The sequence below is a fragment of the Larus michahellis genome, chromosome 6, assembly GCF_964199755.1.
Source record: "Larus michahellis chromosome 6, bLarMic1.1, whole genome shotgun sequence".
NCBI classification, from domain to species: domain Eukaryota; kingdom Metazoa; phylum Chordata; class Aves; order Charadriiformes; family Laridae; genus Larus; species Larus michahellis.
The window spans coordinates 42,624,435-42,642,030 of record NC_133901.1 but is presented as its reverse complement, the minus strand read 5'-3'; the positions used below and the strand labels follow the sequence as shown (position 1 = coordinate 42,642,030).

At 38.2% G+C, this 17,596-nt stretch overlaps 1 protein-coding gene across 7 annotated transcripts in view; it reads left to right on the top strand.

The window, feature by feature from the left end:
• WAPL (WAPL cohesin release factor) overlaps positions 1-17,596 on the top strand; it is a 160,712-nt gene that overhangs the window by 140,553 nt on the left and 2,563 nt on the right. For 6 of the 7 annotated variants that reach the window (XM_074591007.1, XM_074591008.1, XM_074591006.1 and 3 more), the window contains 10 exons: positions 2,649-2,876; positions 7,834-7,945; positions 8,966-9,063; positions 10,676-10,752; positions 11,925-12,100; positions 12,443-12,558; positions 13,274-13,435; positions 14,665-14,872; positions 16,060-16,148; positions 17,236-17,331. In XM_074591007.1, coding sequence (XP_074447108.1) covers positions 2,649-2,876; positions 7,834-7,945; positions 8,966-9,063; positions 10,676-10,752; positions 11,925-12,100; positions 12,443-12,558; positions 13,274-13,435; positions 14,665-14,872; positions 16,060-16,148; positions 17,236-17,331 — 1,362 coding nt within the window. The remainder of the gene's footprint in view (positions 1-2,648; positions 2,877-7,833; positions 7,946-8,965; positions 9,064-10,675; positions 10,753-11,924; positions 12,101-12,442; positions 12,559-13,273; positions 13,436-14,664; positions 14,873-16,059; positions 16,149-17,235; positions 17,332-17,596) is intronic. The other variant, XM_074591010.1, reaches the window with a different exon arrangement.

Below are 17,596 nucleotides of genomic sequence, written 5' to 3'. Positions count from 1 at the left end.
GGTTTTAATGCTTACAGAAGATCAGAGCAAAATGTAGAGTTGTTATATTCAAGATTAAAGCAATTTGCCTATAGAGATGAAGAAAAACGTGTTTTAGAAAACCCCTGTCACTGGCAGCATGTAGCTGAAGCAGGTTTGTTCTACATTGTAAGCACGATTCACATTTGGGATCCTTACTTCTGCAGCATCGGTATTTTTGTGTTGCACATTTGGAGGCTTATTGGCCTGATTGCCTTCTGCGTACATGCTGGTGCAGGAACCTAGTTCTCGTCACACATGCCTACTCCCCTCCTTTTTGCTTTTCCGGCACTCCACCTGCAGCCCAAAACCTTCTGTACAATGTTGTACTCCCCTGCTTGGGTCTCTTCTGATCACACTTAAGTATCATAAAACCTGGGTGGAAGGTCTGAAGAGAAGTGTTGGCAGAGCTGATGCGGAGGGAGAGCCATTGCTCTCTGCCTAATGGGAAGCTGGTTGGATCGCAAAGAAGGGAGCCTGGGACAGGCATGGGCTTGGTACAGGGGTTTACAAAGTGAGTGTGATTGCCCTTACAGACTTTGGAGTATCTGTAAAGTATTTTTGAGTAGGGATTTAAGAACAGTCTCTGACTTTTTGAAATGCATTCGTGTTGGCAGCAGAGATCATAAATTCAGCTGTTTCCCTCTGTTAACTGCAGCATTATTTCTAGTTGATAGAAACTCCTTTGGGCGTTAAGCATTTTATTTTTTTTTACCAGGAAGCTCACCTAGATAAAGCTGGTCACTAGAAAGTAGTTCTTCATAGATATTGCTTTATTTGGTCCCACATTGTCTGAACCAGTTAGTGGCGAACCTTTGGTTTCTGCAGAACGCAGGTGCTCCTGTGTCCTGTTTTAATAACTGCCATTCTGAAGGAACAGAGTCATCTTCCAAGAACCTGAAATTTCTTACAGTTTAAACCAGTTGCAAGTAAATCCAGAGTAAACAATTTCTATAATTACAAAGATAAAATTGCAAGGTTTATTGGAGAAAGTTAATTGAAATTAAGGGAAAACAATGTATATACCCTGTAGACAAGCCACGTAGATTGCTTTCTGCCTTACATCTGGCAAGGCTGGAGTAGTGATAGTCACAGCTAAGATTTTTAATTTTATTTTTTTTTAACCAAGTCTGTGTCTCAAGGTTGCTTTCATGAAAAGAGATGTAGATTTGGAAACTCGTGCTTCCTTCTTTCCTTCCTTCCTTCAGTATTCCAAATGCATCTTTGGTAGTTAGTCAGATTAAAGCCTTTATTCACCTGAGGGTTTCCTTGGCTCAGACAGGAAGGAGTTTAACAGAGCTTTTGATAGGCTGTCAGCTGCCTAATCCTGTTTTGGAAATGCTGATGCTGCTTAGTATGACCAGGTACGATTATTACTTGGTTCTAAAATAAACAGAAGCAGCTAATGATTGCTTTGGTGGTTGGCTGAACTCTAAACAACATGTTAATCTGCTATGACACAGAAATTCTGCTTTTTCCTGTTGGGCTGTGCAACATTCCAATATCTTGGAATTAGTTTGTCTCCATTTTTAATTTACTCTATACCGAAAAAATTGGAATAGATGCATGCAGCGTGTTGACTCTTGAGAGTTGAACTCAGTAAGACAGATACATACCCCACATGCTCCCAGCTCTTCTTTCCTCCATGTATCATCAAAGGTTTCTGAAAGTATTGTGCCCGGCACAACTCTGTTCTCCGTGAACATTTCTCTTCTACCATAGCTTGGAGCTCACCTGGACAGATGGGTCTCTTGTTGCACGTGCTGTATTCACCAGCACAAGGGACAGATAGCTTTGCTCTGATCTTCTTCACTGTCATTTGTCCTTTCTGACAGTCACCTTCTGCCTTTGCTTTTCTGGATCTTCCTGAAGATTAAATTTAATTCCTTCTTGAAGAAGGATTAAGTATTCTTTTGCCAGTAAGAGGTCGCTATACACCAATTCTGTGTAAGATAGGGGTGTTCAAGATAGTAACATTTGCTTGGTAGGGACTGATGGGCATGAGGCAGAGGGGAAGCTGGTTTGTACTCTGGCTGTTTCCAAAAAGCAGAATTCCCCATGAAATTAAATGTGTTTATGCTGGAAAGGTTTGGGTAAACTATTGACTGAGAGACCTGCTTGGCAGAATCGGAATGTATCTCACCAGGCTTTTTTTTTTTTTTTTTTTTGCCCTTCACATGCAAACACTGTCCCACGATCTCTGTATTTTCTGGTGCTGTCACCAGCTTATCCCATCAAACCAGAATGTTCACCTATCTTGCCATGTACCCTGTGCTTTTTCACTTTGTTTCCCTGCCATCTGTCTCTTCTATAATACAGTGTTACTGGAGTTACCGTTTCTTATTCTGTCTGCAGCACCAAGTCCCTTAAAAATAGAAAACCCTGCTTTTCTACTAGGGCTTTGTAAATGTATTAAGTGATTTATGTCTCAGTTGTATTGGTCAGGAGAATGCATTAGTAACTGGCCAGAAGTAATTGATGTACAACAGGAAGTACTCACGTGAGTAGATTGGGACCTGCCAGGCTTTTCCTTTCGTAAATATTCAGCTTTTTTATTAAAAATTGTAAAAGGTCTGCCTAACAGGGTTACTAAAAATAACTCTTTTCTTTCTCTCTTCTCCCAACCCAAGAATTTGTCCCTTTGTACAGCAGCTCTAATGTACATCCTGAGTAGAGATCGTTTGAACATGGATTTAGACAGAGCTAGTCTAGATCTGATGATACGGCTTTTGGAATTGGAACAAGATGCTTCTTCTGCCAAGCTGCTGAATGAAAAAGACATGAATAAAATTAAGGAAAAAATTCGGAGACTGTGTGAAACTGTTCACAACAAACACCTTGATCTCGAAAACATCACGGTGGGTATCACGCTTTTATTTGAAAGCCTTGGCAGTAGTGGAACGCTTAGTAAAATGGAACTTGTAAGCATCATCCTTAATCTCATATCTCCCAGCTAAGGAGCGTGACATTTTGTCTACCTTCTATGTATATATTACTTCTCTGCAAGTATTTTCTTCTTTAAATTTTAAATTCGCTTTCTAAAAGGCTGTTAGTGCGATAAAGTTATGTTCTTCAGCTGTTTGATTTGCCATTTGCTCCTGCTAAGGGCAGCAATTAAAAACAAGTAATGCTTTAAATAACCATATGTTTGAAGACCACGTTTAGATTATTTGACTGTTTCTTTGCCTAAATTTTAACCAATATAGATTCCCAAACAATAAGGGTTCTTACATGGGAATAAGAGTATTGTGTGTTAAATTGACAATGTGGTGCTGGTTCTCCCATGGAAAAAAAAAAAAAAAAACTGTCCTACAGAAACTGGTTTCTCTCTGCCCAAAGTGTGGTGGCAGATCTGTTGACTACCACAAATGTGGATGAATTGTTTTTCCTTCCTTTCTCAAACATACTTGTTTTTTATGAATGTATCTTCGCTGCAACAGAGTGAACTGGTTTTGTTTAAAAATAAATTTGACCATGGTTTGATGGTCAATTGAAACACTTGAAAAATAAAGGGTAAGTTGCAAGTCTTCTTAAAAGAGTGTATTTAAAGAATTGATGACAGATTGACTAGATGAGTGGTCATAGATGGCAAAAATTAGTAATGTGTTTTTGCTTTCACCATATTTCAGTATAACAGATGTTACTATGATCTTAATTTTTTTTAACATCTTGTAATACATTCTTTTAATGTTTTAAAAGTCCTTATTCGGTTTTTGCCATTTTTCATGTAATACTTGTGCCCAACAGGAGAAGCTTCTGATTTATTGTTTATGAAGTGAGCCTTTTAGAGCTTTATCTCTGCAAGGAATGTTTCAACTCCTGCCAGTAACCTGAAGATTGTATTCCATTTTAGGTTAGATTAAAAGATTATATGCCTTCTTGAGCTGGTATTTTCTTTTGCTGTTTTTGTGACTTTTTTGTTGGTTTAGGAAGGGTTTGGTCTGTTTTTTTTCCCCAAAATTCTAGCTATGGCACAGATAGCTGAATTGGTATGAAAAGTCAGTATCACGTAGCAGTAGAAAGAGTTGAATTTGGGGGGAGGAAGATAATATCGATGACATTCTTAACCTTGGTAATCAGTTTGTGGTGACAAAGGAGAATTGTTTCAGACTTTCAGTTTTAGGCTTGTTTCCTACAACCCTACGAAACGTGCAGGCAGGGGGCTCGTATTAATTTTCTGGCCTTTGAAATCTACAAAGGGAGAATGAATTTGAGATTATTCTCTGCACTTTTGGCTTACTCTCTGAATTCATGTGATACAATCTCAAGATACCAAGACAGGATGAAATTAGTTCCCTAGGTGGTGATCAGCTAGGAATCTGGGACTAGTTCCTAGCTAGGAAGCTAGGACTTGGTATAATCAGTGTTTTACTTCAGTGCTGTTTTGGCAGCGAAGGCAGCTGACGTAGCTCCCAGTCTGTCAGTGCCAGGCTATCTTTTGCACTATAAAATGTAAGACAGCTCCCTTTATTAAGCGTGGAACAGCCGGTACAGGTTCCTCATTGCTGAAGCATCCAACCACGCAGACCACTGTCTCCTATTTGAGCTTTTCTGGTATTCGTAAACGGATGGCCTGATGCTTTTTTATGAACGGTAATTCTGTTCTTGTGTTTTCCTAGGCACAGGTTTTAAAGGGAAAGGATACATTACAAGGGACTCTGTCTTACGAGGAAGTTGTCCATCATCAGTAAAGAGTAATATTATCTCAGGCCATCAGTTTCAGCTGGTTGTTTTTATTTTTTTGAGGTGTCTCTATTTTTTAAAATCATGTCGAGCTGTTGTTGTGAATATGTGGAATACTGTAGTACCTCACAGATGGAAACTGGTTCCCTCCCAGCTGTACCATCCAGAAGCAGAGACTATATAGCGTTTAGAGAATATATGCAAGCCAAATGAAATTATTAGGTTCTCTTCCAATTTATGATAGTAGCAATGGTAAGTTGAGACAATAACAAACTTCATATGTGGGAGATAAAGTTGCTTTCACGTAGGTCTCTGTCATGAGATGTAATAAGTAATCCCTGGTTTGTACCAGATGACAGGCAGAAAATGCTAACAAAAGTGCAAATCTTCTGGGGGCAAAGAAAAGATCTGTGCTTTTTTCAGACTCAGACATACCCGCTGAGAAACAGAAGGATTGCAGCAGATGTTTTGATAACTTGAGTTTGTGCCTAACCAAGTTACACCTTTGGTTTTTTGAATCTTACACGGATCAAACGAAGATGATAATAGTGCCTGTCTTTCCACAGACAATGTTGTTTGTGTCACTGTCTAGAAGTTAGATCGGACTAATTTTTGAGTACTCAAACAGGTATCAAAGGATTCTGTTTTCTAGACTGCGATAAAAATGAAAAATGTAAATGCAGAAACTGAAACGGAGTTCTCTGTGGGTTGAATTTGTGCCAGGTTTTTTTGCTGGCTTGGAAGAAGATAAAACCTTGAAGAACTTTAGCCTTCGTGTTAGCAAATAGCCCTGGCCTGTCAGGCGGCAGAGCCCTCTGTAGCTGGTGCTTGCATCTCGCTCCTCTCTATTGCGCCATAATGAAAACCTTCAGAAGTGACTTCTCTCTTCAGTTGGTGAAAGGGGTTATTCTGGTTTTCACTCTCGGCATAAGGCTAAAAGCTTAAGGGAACCGTGTTTTGAACCTTTGATGTTAAAATTTCATAGTAATTGCCATAAAAATTGGATAGAATGGATTACTTTCCTCAAAAGCAAAGGGTTACAAGGTTTGATTTGTTTTATTAAAAAAAAAAAAAATATTGAAAATTGTGTTCTTATGCCCAGCAGTATATATATCAGATTATATTCTCCTGGAGTTTTTTGAAGTTTCATTAACCTTTGGCATAAAACTAAGCACCATATTTTAAATATTGTGTGGCCTAGGAGCTTTCATGGTGAAGGTATTTAGGAAATTACCTAAATCTTTTGTAGCCCTTAAGATTTCTAAGGAGAGTTTTTAATCAGCTTCTATCGACTGGTTGAGGTGATGAGTGATTTCAGATATCCACGTTACAATATTTTCAAGCTCAACCTATAAAAGTGAAAGGAATCATCTGGAGAGGATGATTGGGGACTTCTGAGAGCTAGGGGACTGTCAAACTGCCGTCTTCGGGTTCTCCCTTCCTCCCTCAAAACACTTTCTCATTTGGTTGGCTTCAGAAGGGAAGTTCTCCATCCATTGCTTAAAATACCCGCATCTCCTTTAGCATTATGTTTTTAACTTGCAGTTTTTAAAAATGTGAGGTTTTGGATCTTGTATCTCCCAGTGCTGAGATGAGAACACTCCGTAACCAAGGGTGTTCAGTTTCCCTCCTGTGGGAAGACTGGATGAGCTGTTGGCAATTAAAGGTAGTTGGCAGTGTCCCGGGTGGTGAAACAGTTGCAGGAGTAATTGCAGCTTTGTCATTGTTTGCTCTGTGATGGGGAATTGAGATGGTGCTGATGCGGGGAGGAATGGCCTATTGTAGATTTGCTGCTGCTCGCGTTCTCTTGTCCCCTGCAACACTGTCATGACCTGAGGACACTGCCATTTATATTGGGAAAAACGTTACTAACTCTGTGCTTGTGAGTGACGGCGTGCTGCAGAGCTTTCTCCTGAAAAAACAGAAATAACTAACCTTGGGTGGTGGCTCTTCTTTGTTCAAGACTAATCTTTAACTTTCTTTTCCTCCTTGGAAATGAGTATTTTGAAAACAAGGAAAGCAGCTGAAGATGGTGGGGGGAGGGGGACAGGGAGCGCATGCAATTTATAATTTGGTTTTCCAAGAGAGTGGGGTGTTTACTGAAGCCCGGTGAGTACTGGTATTCCCAGATCCTGAGGATTGAACTTGTATCCTGGAAGAGCTCAGGAAAAGCACAGTTCTCCCTGAAGTGTTACGAACCAACTGTGTCAGGGAGGGAAGAGTGGTTAAATTTAGTTGGCTTTAATGAGATCTCACGGCTTTTTCTCTGATGTTTCATTGTTGCATTTACGTACCAAATATGAAATCATTACGCGTATAGTAGTCCAGATTTGCCTGTGCATTTTCCAGCTGTCACAGAAGTCTATACTGGTAACTTTTGTGTAGGTGTAAATTTATACGTATGTATATGTTTTATTATTAACATTTGCTTTTTATTTGAGGCCTTTGGAAAAAACAAGTTATAGCCTTGACTTTATAAATGGTGTTAGTTTTGTTTAAAAACATTGCAGGGGATTAACTAAGATAATCTCCTAAAATCCCTTCAACTCCCATTTGCAGGGAGTAAACTTAGCTTTGCTGTTGTAGAATATTGAGATGGATTCCTCTTTTTTTAAAAAAGCAGTAAATCAGTAAACATAGTAAGATTTTCTTCAGTGTTTTTAGTTTCATTGCTATCTTCTAGAAGTTTAAAATTAAGACCACAAAATGCCTACGTTAGAATGAAATGTATCCTGCAAGCGGCAGAGGCAGTGTACATGGGAGACGCAGCAGTGGTGTTCGCTGGAGCTTTCCTTGGGTTTGTTCCTGCCTGGCTGATTTGTCCATTTCCTTCCTCCATTTCTTTCTTTTGATAACAAGAGAAACAGATGAAAGCGGGCTGCTTAGGTTTTCTAAGCTATTAATAAAATCGAGAAAAAGTTGAAAATGCACAGTACCTTTTGTCAGTACCACGTAATTTTTTTAAAGATAGGCATATTTTTCAATCTATTCTTGCTCCCTCTGGTGGTTCTTCTACTCAGAACCTATAACTTTGTTTTCATGGTTTTTATATGACGTAGATTTGTATGATTTGATGTATTTGCTGCAGCTGCGTGTGATGATTTCACTAATTCTGGAACCTGACTCTTTCAGACCGGGCATTTGGCAATGGAGACGTTACTGTCTCTCACCTCAAAACGAGCTGGAGACTGGTTTAAAGAAGAACTGCGACTTCTGGGTGGTCTCGATCATATTGTAGATAAAGGTATAATGGAGATGCTGCTTTGACAATGCAAAAAATTAGTCAATCTTACTAAGCTGTTTGCTTTTCTTAGTGTTCATTTTCTGTGGTTAAAACCAGAAACATTATGTATTTTTCTCAGCAATGTTAAAAATAAAGTACACAATTCGATATTGAGTAACTGGGAAATATCAGTGACTTTACTCTGTTGCATGTGGGCTTGAAAGAAGTTTTAAGGTTAAATAGAATGTGTATAACGTTGCATATAATGCGTGAGATTAAAAGTGGTTTAAGCTTAGACAGAATACAGATCACTGTGCTGTGATCTGTACAGCACACAAATATAGCACACTTACTGTGGAGTAAAATCTCCTTTACATTCTTCTAGAATTATTTTCAGGCCTGATATGTTTTAACTAAACATCCCAGAGGAAGTCAGCCCTTCAAGAAGAAATGGGTTGGGTTTTTTTGTTTCTGTATTTTTTTTTAAAAGATATGTCTTGGTTAGGTTTTTTAGATCAGCATCTCACAGATGGGAAAAGGGACATTTCTAATTCTTGAGCTGAATAAAGATTGGTCTCAAGTAAGCAGAGAGGTGGGCAAAGGCGGGATTGAAGAGATGAAAGTGTTCAACTTGCACACGGTTTCAGACTTGGAAGCGTGGGGAGAGTGTGCCTGCTGTAGCTTTTTTTTCCTCTTCTACAAAGCAGCGCGTTGCAGGTAAAGAACATAGGCAGGTAAAGAACATAGAGACTGTACAGTCTCTTCATTGTCAGGAGAAAATAAAATATGCAGATAGATAATTTGTGGCAAGAATCACAAACTTCTAAAGCCAAAATTGTAAGGTTGGGGATTTTTTAATTTACTTGGCGAAATGAAAAATTTTGGATGCTGATCATGCCTTGCTGATTGTTTCCTAGTAGCAGAGTTTTGTAAAGTGTAAACCAAGGTTGGTAGCAACTCTCCAAGTAGCTAGTTAGTTTGTGCACTTGGCTTTTGAAGACCCTTACTGATAGTGGAAAACAACTTCTTTTTGTTGTTTAGTTAAAGAATGTGTGGATCACCTAAGCAGCGATGAAGATGAAGAGAAATTGGTTGCTTCGCTATGGGGTGCAGAAAGATGTTTACGGGTCTTAGAAAGTGTGAGTATGAGCAGATGCGTTGCATTTCTGAAAGCCCAACCTTTTCAGTGTTACATTCTTCCCAATGTATAGTTTCATAATAACACTATAATGTTGATTATTTTTTATAGAGGATACTAACTTTCTGATGTTTATCAATGTTCCTGGAATGTTTGTTTGAAAATTTCTTTTACCATTCTGTATGTATGTACAGCATTGCAAGTTTTTGGTAAGAGTAACTGAATGTAACGTGATGCTTTTTCTTAAGTTCCTACAAAAAGCTGATGTTTATGGACGCTGTTTTTGAAGCATGAGTTTGACTCTCTAGTGTGTGTCTAGTAATAACGCATCATTAGAGAAGCAGTGTTTTCTTAGAAGCAATAAATCGGTGTATATTTTTAGAATTGCTACTTTCAAACATCAGCTGCCTAAGCACTGAAAGAGAAAACTGCCCTGAAAGTCAAACTAGTCCTGTAATCGGTTGAGCGTGCACATTGAGCTGGTAAATATGTTTTGATGAGAACTTTGAACAGAATTAAAACACGTGCTACTTTTTTAGAGCTTAATTGACAAGAATTGTGACCATATGCTTCTCTGCGATGCCTTGTTTTGCTGAGTTTCATATTTGTTATTAGCGTTACTCTCGCATTGTGAAACGGTGAGCAAGCAGAAGAGTCTTGGGATGCTTTAGCAGTACAGCTCCGCGCATCAGAAAGCGACATTCGGGTTCAGAGTACAGGTCAATGAATCTTAGTGAACACCTTAAACCCAAGTCAGAGGGCAAATAGCTACAGCGGTAACTTGTTTTCTTCGCTAAAATAGAAGGGTGGACTCAGATAGTTGTAAAAATCAGCTAAAACCTGAGAAAGATGAACAACTGCTGAAGTACTAATTCAAGGGTGCCGACTTACGAACTAATGGCACCTGCCTTCTGAACAGCGAGGGGCAAATTTCAGATCCAATTTCTGCTTTTGTATTTGGTAGATGGAATTGCCAAGCAACAGCCTTGTTTAATGGTGAAATATTCAAATTTGAACTTAAGGGTGGTTTGGGATGTAGTGAGACCCTTAGGAACTTGGGAGAGATGGCAACAATCAACACAGCAAATCATGCAAATTTAAGAGAAGAACATTTACTGTTTCTGAAAATTGATCCTGAATTTCAATCAAGGGAATCAAGGAAAAACTTGATTTTTATGGCTGGATGCATAATAAGCTCTCAGAAGTAGAGTTAATGTAAAATTCTAAAAATAACATTACGTATGTAATTCTATTCTGTGTTATATTTTTATATGTATTTACATCCACGTATGTACGTACACACTTGGGACACTGTAGTCCTAGAATATAGATTAATGATTCTGCTGTGGCAAAACATTTTGCCACATGGTTTCTGCACTTACTGTTTCAGGGAAGATGGTTTTATCTTCAGTGCCACAATTTTGTGTGAATAATTAGAAGGTGAAAACTCCAAGGAAATACTGGACAATGATTAGTGAAAGTTTGCACTGGATAGTAACAAAGAAATACGGAACTGAATAAAGTGGGATGTGAAAATAAAGTGGGAAGGGAATGCTTGTCTTTCAAGGAAAAAAAGTCCCATTTTTAATATCACTTTCTCCTCCCCTTTTTAGGTAACTGTGCATAATCCAGAAAATCAGAGCTATCTGATCGCATACAAAGACTCGCAACTCATAGTCTCCTCAGCTAAGTAAGTTATAACAAAAAGACACTTTTGCAGACCACTGCATGTGATAGGAGAAAAAAATAAATTTGTTCTACCAGAAGATTCTAGGGGGGGAAATAACCCATGCTTTCCACCATTGCTTTTCATGAAGTAATGCTAAAACTCATTTAGATGAGGCTGTGGGTAACTACCTGAGTACGAGGTGGCTTCAGCTCCTCCTGTACTGAGTTAATTTGAACACAGAAGAGGGCAGTTGGGAAGCTACATTTATTTATTGTGTTTTCATTATGCTTAAGTGTTTACTGAAATGGAGCATAACAGAATTGACAGTGTAACTGAGAATTAGAATAGCAAAATTCTGTTCTTAGCCGTTCTCCCCGGCAAAGATGCTTGTGGAACACCTCTAACCCATTTATCAATCTGGGTGAGGTCTCAGTTGACTGGCAGAGATTGCATCCCTCTTGTACTTGCTCTTCATAAGAGAGCAAATTAAGCTGAAAATTCGACTCTGCAGACCTCATTGGAAACATAATGTCATGGTTGTAGGTTAGTATGAATATTTCTTTAAATTAAAGAAAAAACAACAAACCCCCACAGTTTACTGTGCTGTTTAGACAGATATATATTTTTGACCTTTTTCAGTTTTGTTTGTAATTGAAATCAGTGTTGTCAGTTTAACATCAAACTAACGTTGTGCAGTGGAACCATGCCTGTGGTCCAGTAGTGTTAGGAGATGAGCATTTTACTGCTAAGAAGTCACGCGTCATTCATTTATTTCTCACAGAATGGAAATGGCTCTGAGGACAGAACAAGCGAACATGTAGATAATGCTGTCAGAATAACACTGTGCCTTCACGGTCAGAGGATCTGAGAGGTTGGGTTTGTAGGGAGAGAAGGTATCTTTTGTAAGAGCATGTGATGCAGTTGGAAAGAAGAACTAACTTTTGCTCTTGAAGCTGATAAAGCTCTAAGCCACAAAGTCTTCCTGGTTTTTGTTTTCACAATTTTAGTTGAGCTCATAAATTATTTTATAGGTGATAAGTTTATTATCTCTCCGTACAGACTGGGCATCTGGGCATTGGAAAAATTCTGCATAAACTCTGTATTTGAGGGTTTTTTTCCTGGTAAAATGAATATAAGGGTAGAATGTCCTGAATGTTGTCAGGGTAATTTTGTTCTGCATCTTCTCCCTGCAGAGCACTGCAGCATTGTGAAGAGTTAATCCAGCGATATAATCGTGCTGAAGACAGTATCTGTTTACCAGACAATAAGTCTCTGCCTCACCAGAATGTAACTAACCACGTGGGTAAAGCAGTGGAAGACTGTATGAGGGCCATCATTGGCGTCTTGCTCAACCTAACAAATGATAATGGTAAAACACAAAAAAAATTTGCATATTCTGTGTTAAAGCATCAAATGATATAATACATTAACAGAAACCCTTTTCTCTTAACTGATTATGTTTTTTCCATGTACAATGCGATAAAGCAGTTACGTATGGTAGATGCTGGCTTTACAGTACTCAATAATTTGACTTTGCAGATTGGATGAGTAATTGCAAATATTAAGTGTTAAGGGGCGTGCTTTGGCTAAGAGAGTTCCGTTTATCTTTAGGGCCAAAAGGTTTTTATCAATGCGCTTATGGTTATGAAAATGAGTATTTTCAAAACTGAGCCTCTAAACTCTTTTTTTTTTTTTTTTTTTTTTTACACAGAATGGGGTAGTACAAAAACAGGTGAACAAGATGGTCTGATAGGCACCGCTATGAATTGTGTGCTTCAGGTTCCAAAGTTCCTACCTCAAGAACAGAGATTTGATATTCGGGTGCTGGTAAGCTCTTGTATTTGTTACGTTCACATCAAGGGATTTGCCCCCTCCTTGTGCTTTTAACTACTCTGGTTCCCAATTAATGAGCAGCCCCTACAGTTTTCATTGACCATACACATACTTAGTGTGGTGTTTAAAGGATTTCCGTAATGGTTTGGTGGTTTTGAGCTCCAGGCTTCCCACCTGTGTTCAGTGGGGAAAAGTGCACTGCTAGATGGACAAAGAAATTTAGCTAAATAAGTCTGTGAATTATCTAATTTTCAAGTGTCTTTTTAACTTTAGAAATATGGTGGATGTTATTGTTTGGGATAAAGGCTTTGTCAGTTTTACCTCAGCTTATGTATAATGAGTCTGTGTGGCCTAAATAGCAACAGTGAAATTGTGCACGTGAAGGGTCTTTTAAAAATGTGAGCTGAAGGTTGGGCACCTGAATCCCTAATCTCTAAGTGAAATCTCATCTTTAAAAATGTTTTTGTGCTTAGAATCGGAAAAATGGAGATTCCCCCATCCAAGTTCTAGTATACAGGGATCTCAAGTTTGCCTCATATTTATTTAAATCCCGATCCCTCTGTTTATGAAACTGTTTCATAAAGTTGTATTAGTAAGTTATGTAGCCTCAGAAAGATGAGACATCTATCTGGATAGATATTTATATTTTTTTTTGCTAAATTATCCTTTTTTAATGTGTGTAATCTCTTTGACTCTCCAATTCTTGCAGGGATTGGGTCTGTTGATCAATCTAGTAGAATACAGTGCTCGGAATAGGCACTGTCTTGTTAATATGGAAACATCCTGTTCTTTTGACTCATTCTGTACGGGAGAAGGAGATGACAGCCTAAAGATAACTGGACAGATTGACGCTGTTCAGGCTTTAGTGCAGGTAAGAAATGTGGTTTTCCTGTAATAGTTACCATTTCTCATTATCAGACTGTCAAGGGGGAAGGGAGAACTCAGCAATGAAGATTTGTCAATTTTATTTTTCTGTTTAGTGTTTTGAGTAATTCAGCATAGTGAGGGAAGAGGGGTGCTGCTCACAACTTGTACTGTCCATTACAGAAACAGCTTTCCTGGTAAAAGACAGTGGTGTCATTAGTGCAGACATCCAAAGGCTGTTCTCCTGCTCCATAAAGCTTTCTTGTTCCTATACGGTTTATTTCTAAGCTACTCTTGCCTTACAGACTTTGCTTCCATAGATTTATTTTTTTTTAAAGTATTATTTTTATGGGAGCTTGCAACAAACATAAAAATAAAAATCGTGTGTTATAAGAGCAGTAAAATATAAATGTAATGAATACAGATGTGAAACAGCATTCTTAAATGTTGTATTGACTAACTTGTTAAAAAAAGAAATCCAGCAATAATTTTGGTGAATGACTTCCACCATGCAAACTAAAATAAAAGAATTGAAGGGATTTTTAAGTACAAGCTTTTTATTTCAATTGAGATAATTTTATGGACGTTTTAAGCAGTTCTTCTATTTAACTGTATGAAATAACTGTCCATCAGCAGACAAGAAAAATCAACAATAAAAATAATAATATTAAATATCTTAATATACAGCTCTGCAAAGCAGTATTTAAAACTGGTGGTTGTATGGTTTGGAAAAAAATTTGCAAGATATAAGTGCACGATCTGAGATTGCTGGTTCAGTCACATCCTAGTTAAGTCATTTCAAATTACTTTTTCAAATTTTTGCCTTTTATATATCAAGGGAAAAGCGAAGAGAGTGAAGGGAGCGAAGAGGGGGCTAGCTAGCATGAAAAGGAAATGAGGATTGGGAGAGAACAAAAACGGACAGGAAAACATGGCAACTTTTAGTCTTCAAGCTGTGTCTCAAAGAAAACGATTAAACATTTACGATGCCCAAGAGGAGGCTGCCAACTGGTTCAGCACTGGGGAGGGAGGGAGGCCTTTTCTGTAGAGCACAGCGTTAGTGTTGGGATAAATTCTGTTTCCCTTTGAAGAAGAAAAGGCTATTGTTAAGGAAAGTATTGAAGACTGACTGTATTCAGGGGTGAGTTGCGACAGGGAAGTAAACTTTCAAGTATTAATTCAATGTGTTTAGGGTTTAATTTATAATAGAAACTCCCCTGAAATTTTCCCCATTAGCTATTTCTTGAGCGTGAGCGAGCGGCGCAGCTGGCCGAGAGCCAGACAGATGAATTGATTAAAGAAGCTCCTACTGCTCAGCATGATAAGAGTGGGGAATGGCAAGAGACAAGCGGGGAGATCCAGTGGGTCTCCACAGAGAAGTCAGATAGTACTGAAGAGAAAGATAAGAAGGAAGAAGATGATGAAGAACTTGATCTCAATAAAGGTACGTTGTCTGGTTGTGATGAGCTCGGAAAAGGCAAAGAGCTCTGTGATTGCATAAATTCCCACCTTGTCCTCTGCTTCCTTATCTAGATGTGGTCTCTGGGGCTGAGATTTCCTCCACGTATCCCCCAGGTGAAACTGTTGCAGATCATAAGTAGGAGCAGTTCAGAGCTGAAGCATGAGAAGTAGAAGTAGTTATGCTACTTTTTACTTTCTTAATAATACCTTCTATAAGTTCCTTCTTAAAACAAAAAAAAAAAAAAACAAAACAAAAAAAAAACAAAAACAGAAAAACACAAACCTTTTTTAGGGATACTCTGTGTAAGAAATATTTGGGGAAAGGATGGCTTTTGAGGCCTTTATCTTGTTCTTCTGAAACAGGCCTTAAAAGTTATCTGCCTTAATTTGTTTTCCAGGGTATCGTGATCCCTTCTTGTTTCATGCTACTTTTAGATTATTGTTATTTGTTCCTTCCCTCCCTATTTGCACGTGTGCTGGTTCTGTCCCCGTCTTCTTCGTGTCTGAGGAGTTCTCACTCCATGGGTGGTATCTCACATTCCTGAGTAATGCCTTGATGTGCTGCATCTTTGGTAGTTTGTTCCAAGAATTTGAGTATCTCTAAGCTGAGTTAGGTAAATGGAAAATGTATCAGGTCTGAAACATCAGTCCTTCTTGTTTAATCTTCTAATAGCAGGTGCAGTAGATTACTTTCTCCAACCTTGCTTTATATCCTTCGTCCTTTTTGTAGCTCCATCAACCAGTGTCTGCAGCTATTTGTGCTTTGCCAAAAAATGCGGAGTCATTAGCAAAAAGTGTATATCTGTTATCCTTAATTCAATAAACTTCTTTTGGTGGAAGTCTTACTGGCCTATAGTATCACATGAAACATTTATCTCTGTATTTTGGTGTGTTAAGCGTGCAGTTTGCACGCTAAAATGACAATTAATAAAATACTGTACAATGTAATGAGTTGAAAGTGAGTGAACTGCGTTTTTCTGCTCAAGAATGTGCTGCTGAGTTAGTAAGTACAGAGTTTGTCTGACTCTCACTTCTGAAGTCTCAGGCCAAAAGCTCGTTTTGTTTGAGAAAAAGGAATTCTGAAAAGTGATAATGGAAGATTGTATTTGAAGCAGTAAAAGATACCAGCTGCTTAGAGAATACAATACACTGGGTTGTCTCTCTTCACAGCTCTCCAGCATGCCGGGAAGCACATGGAAGACTGCATTGTGGCCTCCTACACAGCATTGCTTCTAGGCTGTCTCTGCCAAGAGAGTCCAGTAAGGGAATAAGTCAATAACTTCCTCTTAAATCTAGTACAGTGTTTAGTAAAGTAATAATTTGCAGTACTGAAATGGGTTTATTAAATTAGGGTTCGATGTAAGCTATTACATTGATGAAACTACATTGAGATATATATATATACATGTATATTTCAATGGAAAGTTGCCAGAGGTATTCCATCCCAAACAAATTTTCTGAACATCAGTATGTTCATGAAAAACAGTTGGAATTGAATATTTAACCTCTTCTGCCTCTCTCCCCTTTGCTGTTAGTCTTAACCAACAAATGAACTTACTTCAGAAAGGCAAAGGAAAATTGGCTCGCTATAATTATAAATGCTTGCTTTATATTTCCATAGTCTCAATAAGAAAGTTAACATCAGGCTTGTTCTATTCTTTTTTATCAGTCTGCTTTATTTTTTCCTCCTTTGAAACCACATGAAACTGTATATGTCTGTATTAGTTGAAGATGATTGCCTCGGATTGGAAATGCATAATAGAAAGCTGAAGTTAAAAATATGGAACTCTTAACAGCTGAGAACTTCATAAACTCTCCTGTCAAATATATGCTCAAATGAAAATGAGGTTCAGACCTGCCTTCAGGCCTGTCTTAATTTACTGTGATGGCAGAAATGGTCTTTAACATGCCGTTCTGTACCTGTTGTCTGATTAGCTTCCCTACAGTTGTAGTGTTTGGAGTGATGCTGACAACAAGCTCAACAATTCTCAACCCTTAACAAATCTAAAGGGAGATTCTCTCCCTGTCAGGAGAGTAATCTGTGGGGTTTTCAGTTCTTGATAGTCTTGTAGCTCATGGAGGGGGTCAGATGCTGGTAATGATCTTTAAAGAAAACACAAACAACAACAACAACAAGAAGAAGATTTTAGCAATTGTTGTTTCCTAGAAACATAAACACCATAAACATGAGTATTGCTTCAGAGACTTGAATCATAGAGGTGACGGCAAAAGCCGTCTTAATAATGCTGTGAACATGCTTGTCTTACTGCATTCACCTGCAGAGTAACATAGTTCCGTGTCAGAAAAAATATTTTCCAAATTAAAATAGCTTCTTTTATTTCTTAGATCAATGTGACTACTGTGAGGGAATACTTACCTGAAGGAGACTTCTCGATAATGACTGAAATGCTCAAAAAATTTCTCAGTTTTATGAATCTTACTGTAAGTAATATATATTTTCATTTGATGTAGGTAGATATTTTTGTAATTGTGTTTTCTGTTAATAGCCCATACATTTTTAGAAGCTTTTACCATTTTTCAGTTGTGTCTTCATAAGACCACTGGATGATTTTGTTTTTAAATACTGAAGACCCATTTGTCTGTCATTATTTTGGTAGTAAATGGAGCGAAGCCACTTTCCTTCCATTTGGTTGTGACTGGTCAGGAAAATATTTTTGAATCCTCTGCCTGAACCTAATTGCTTTTA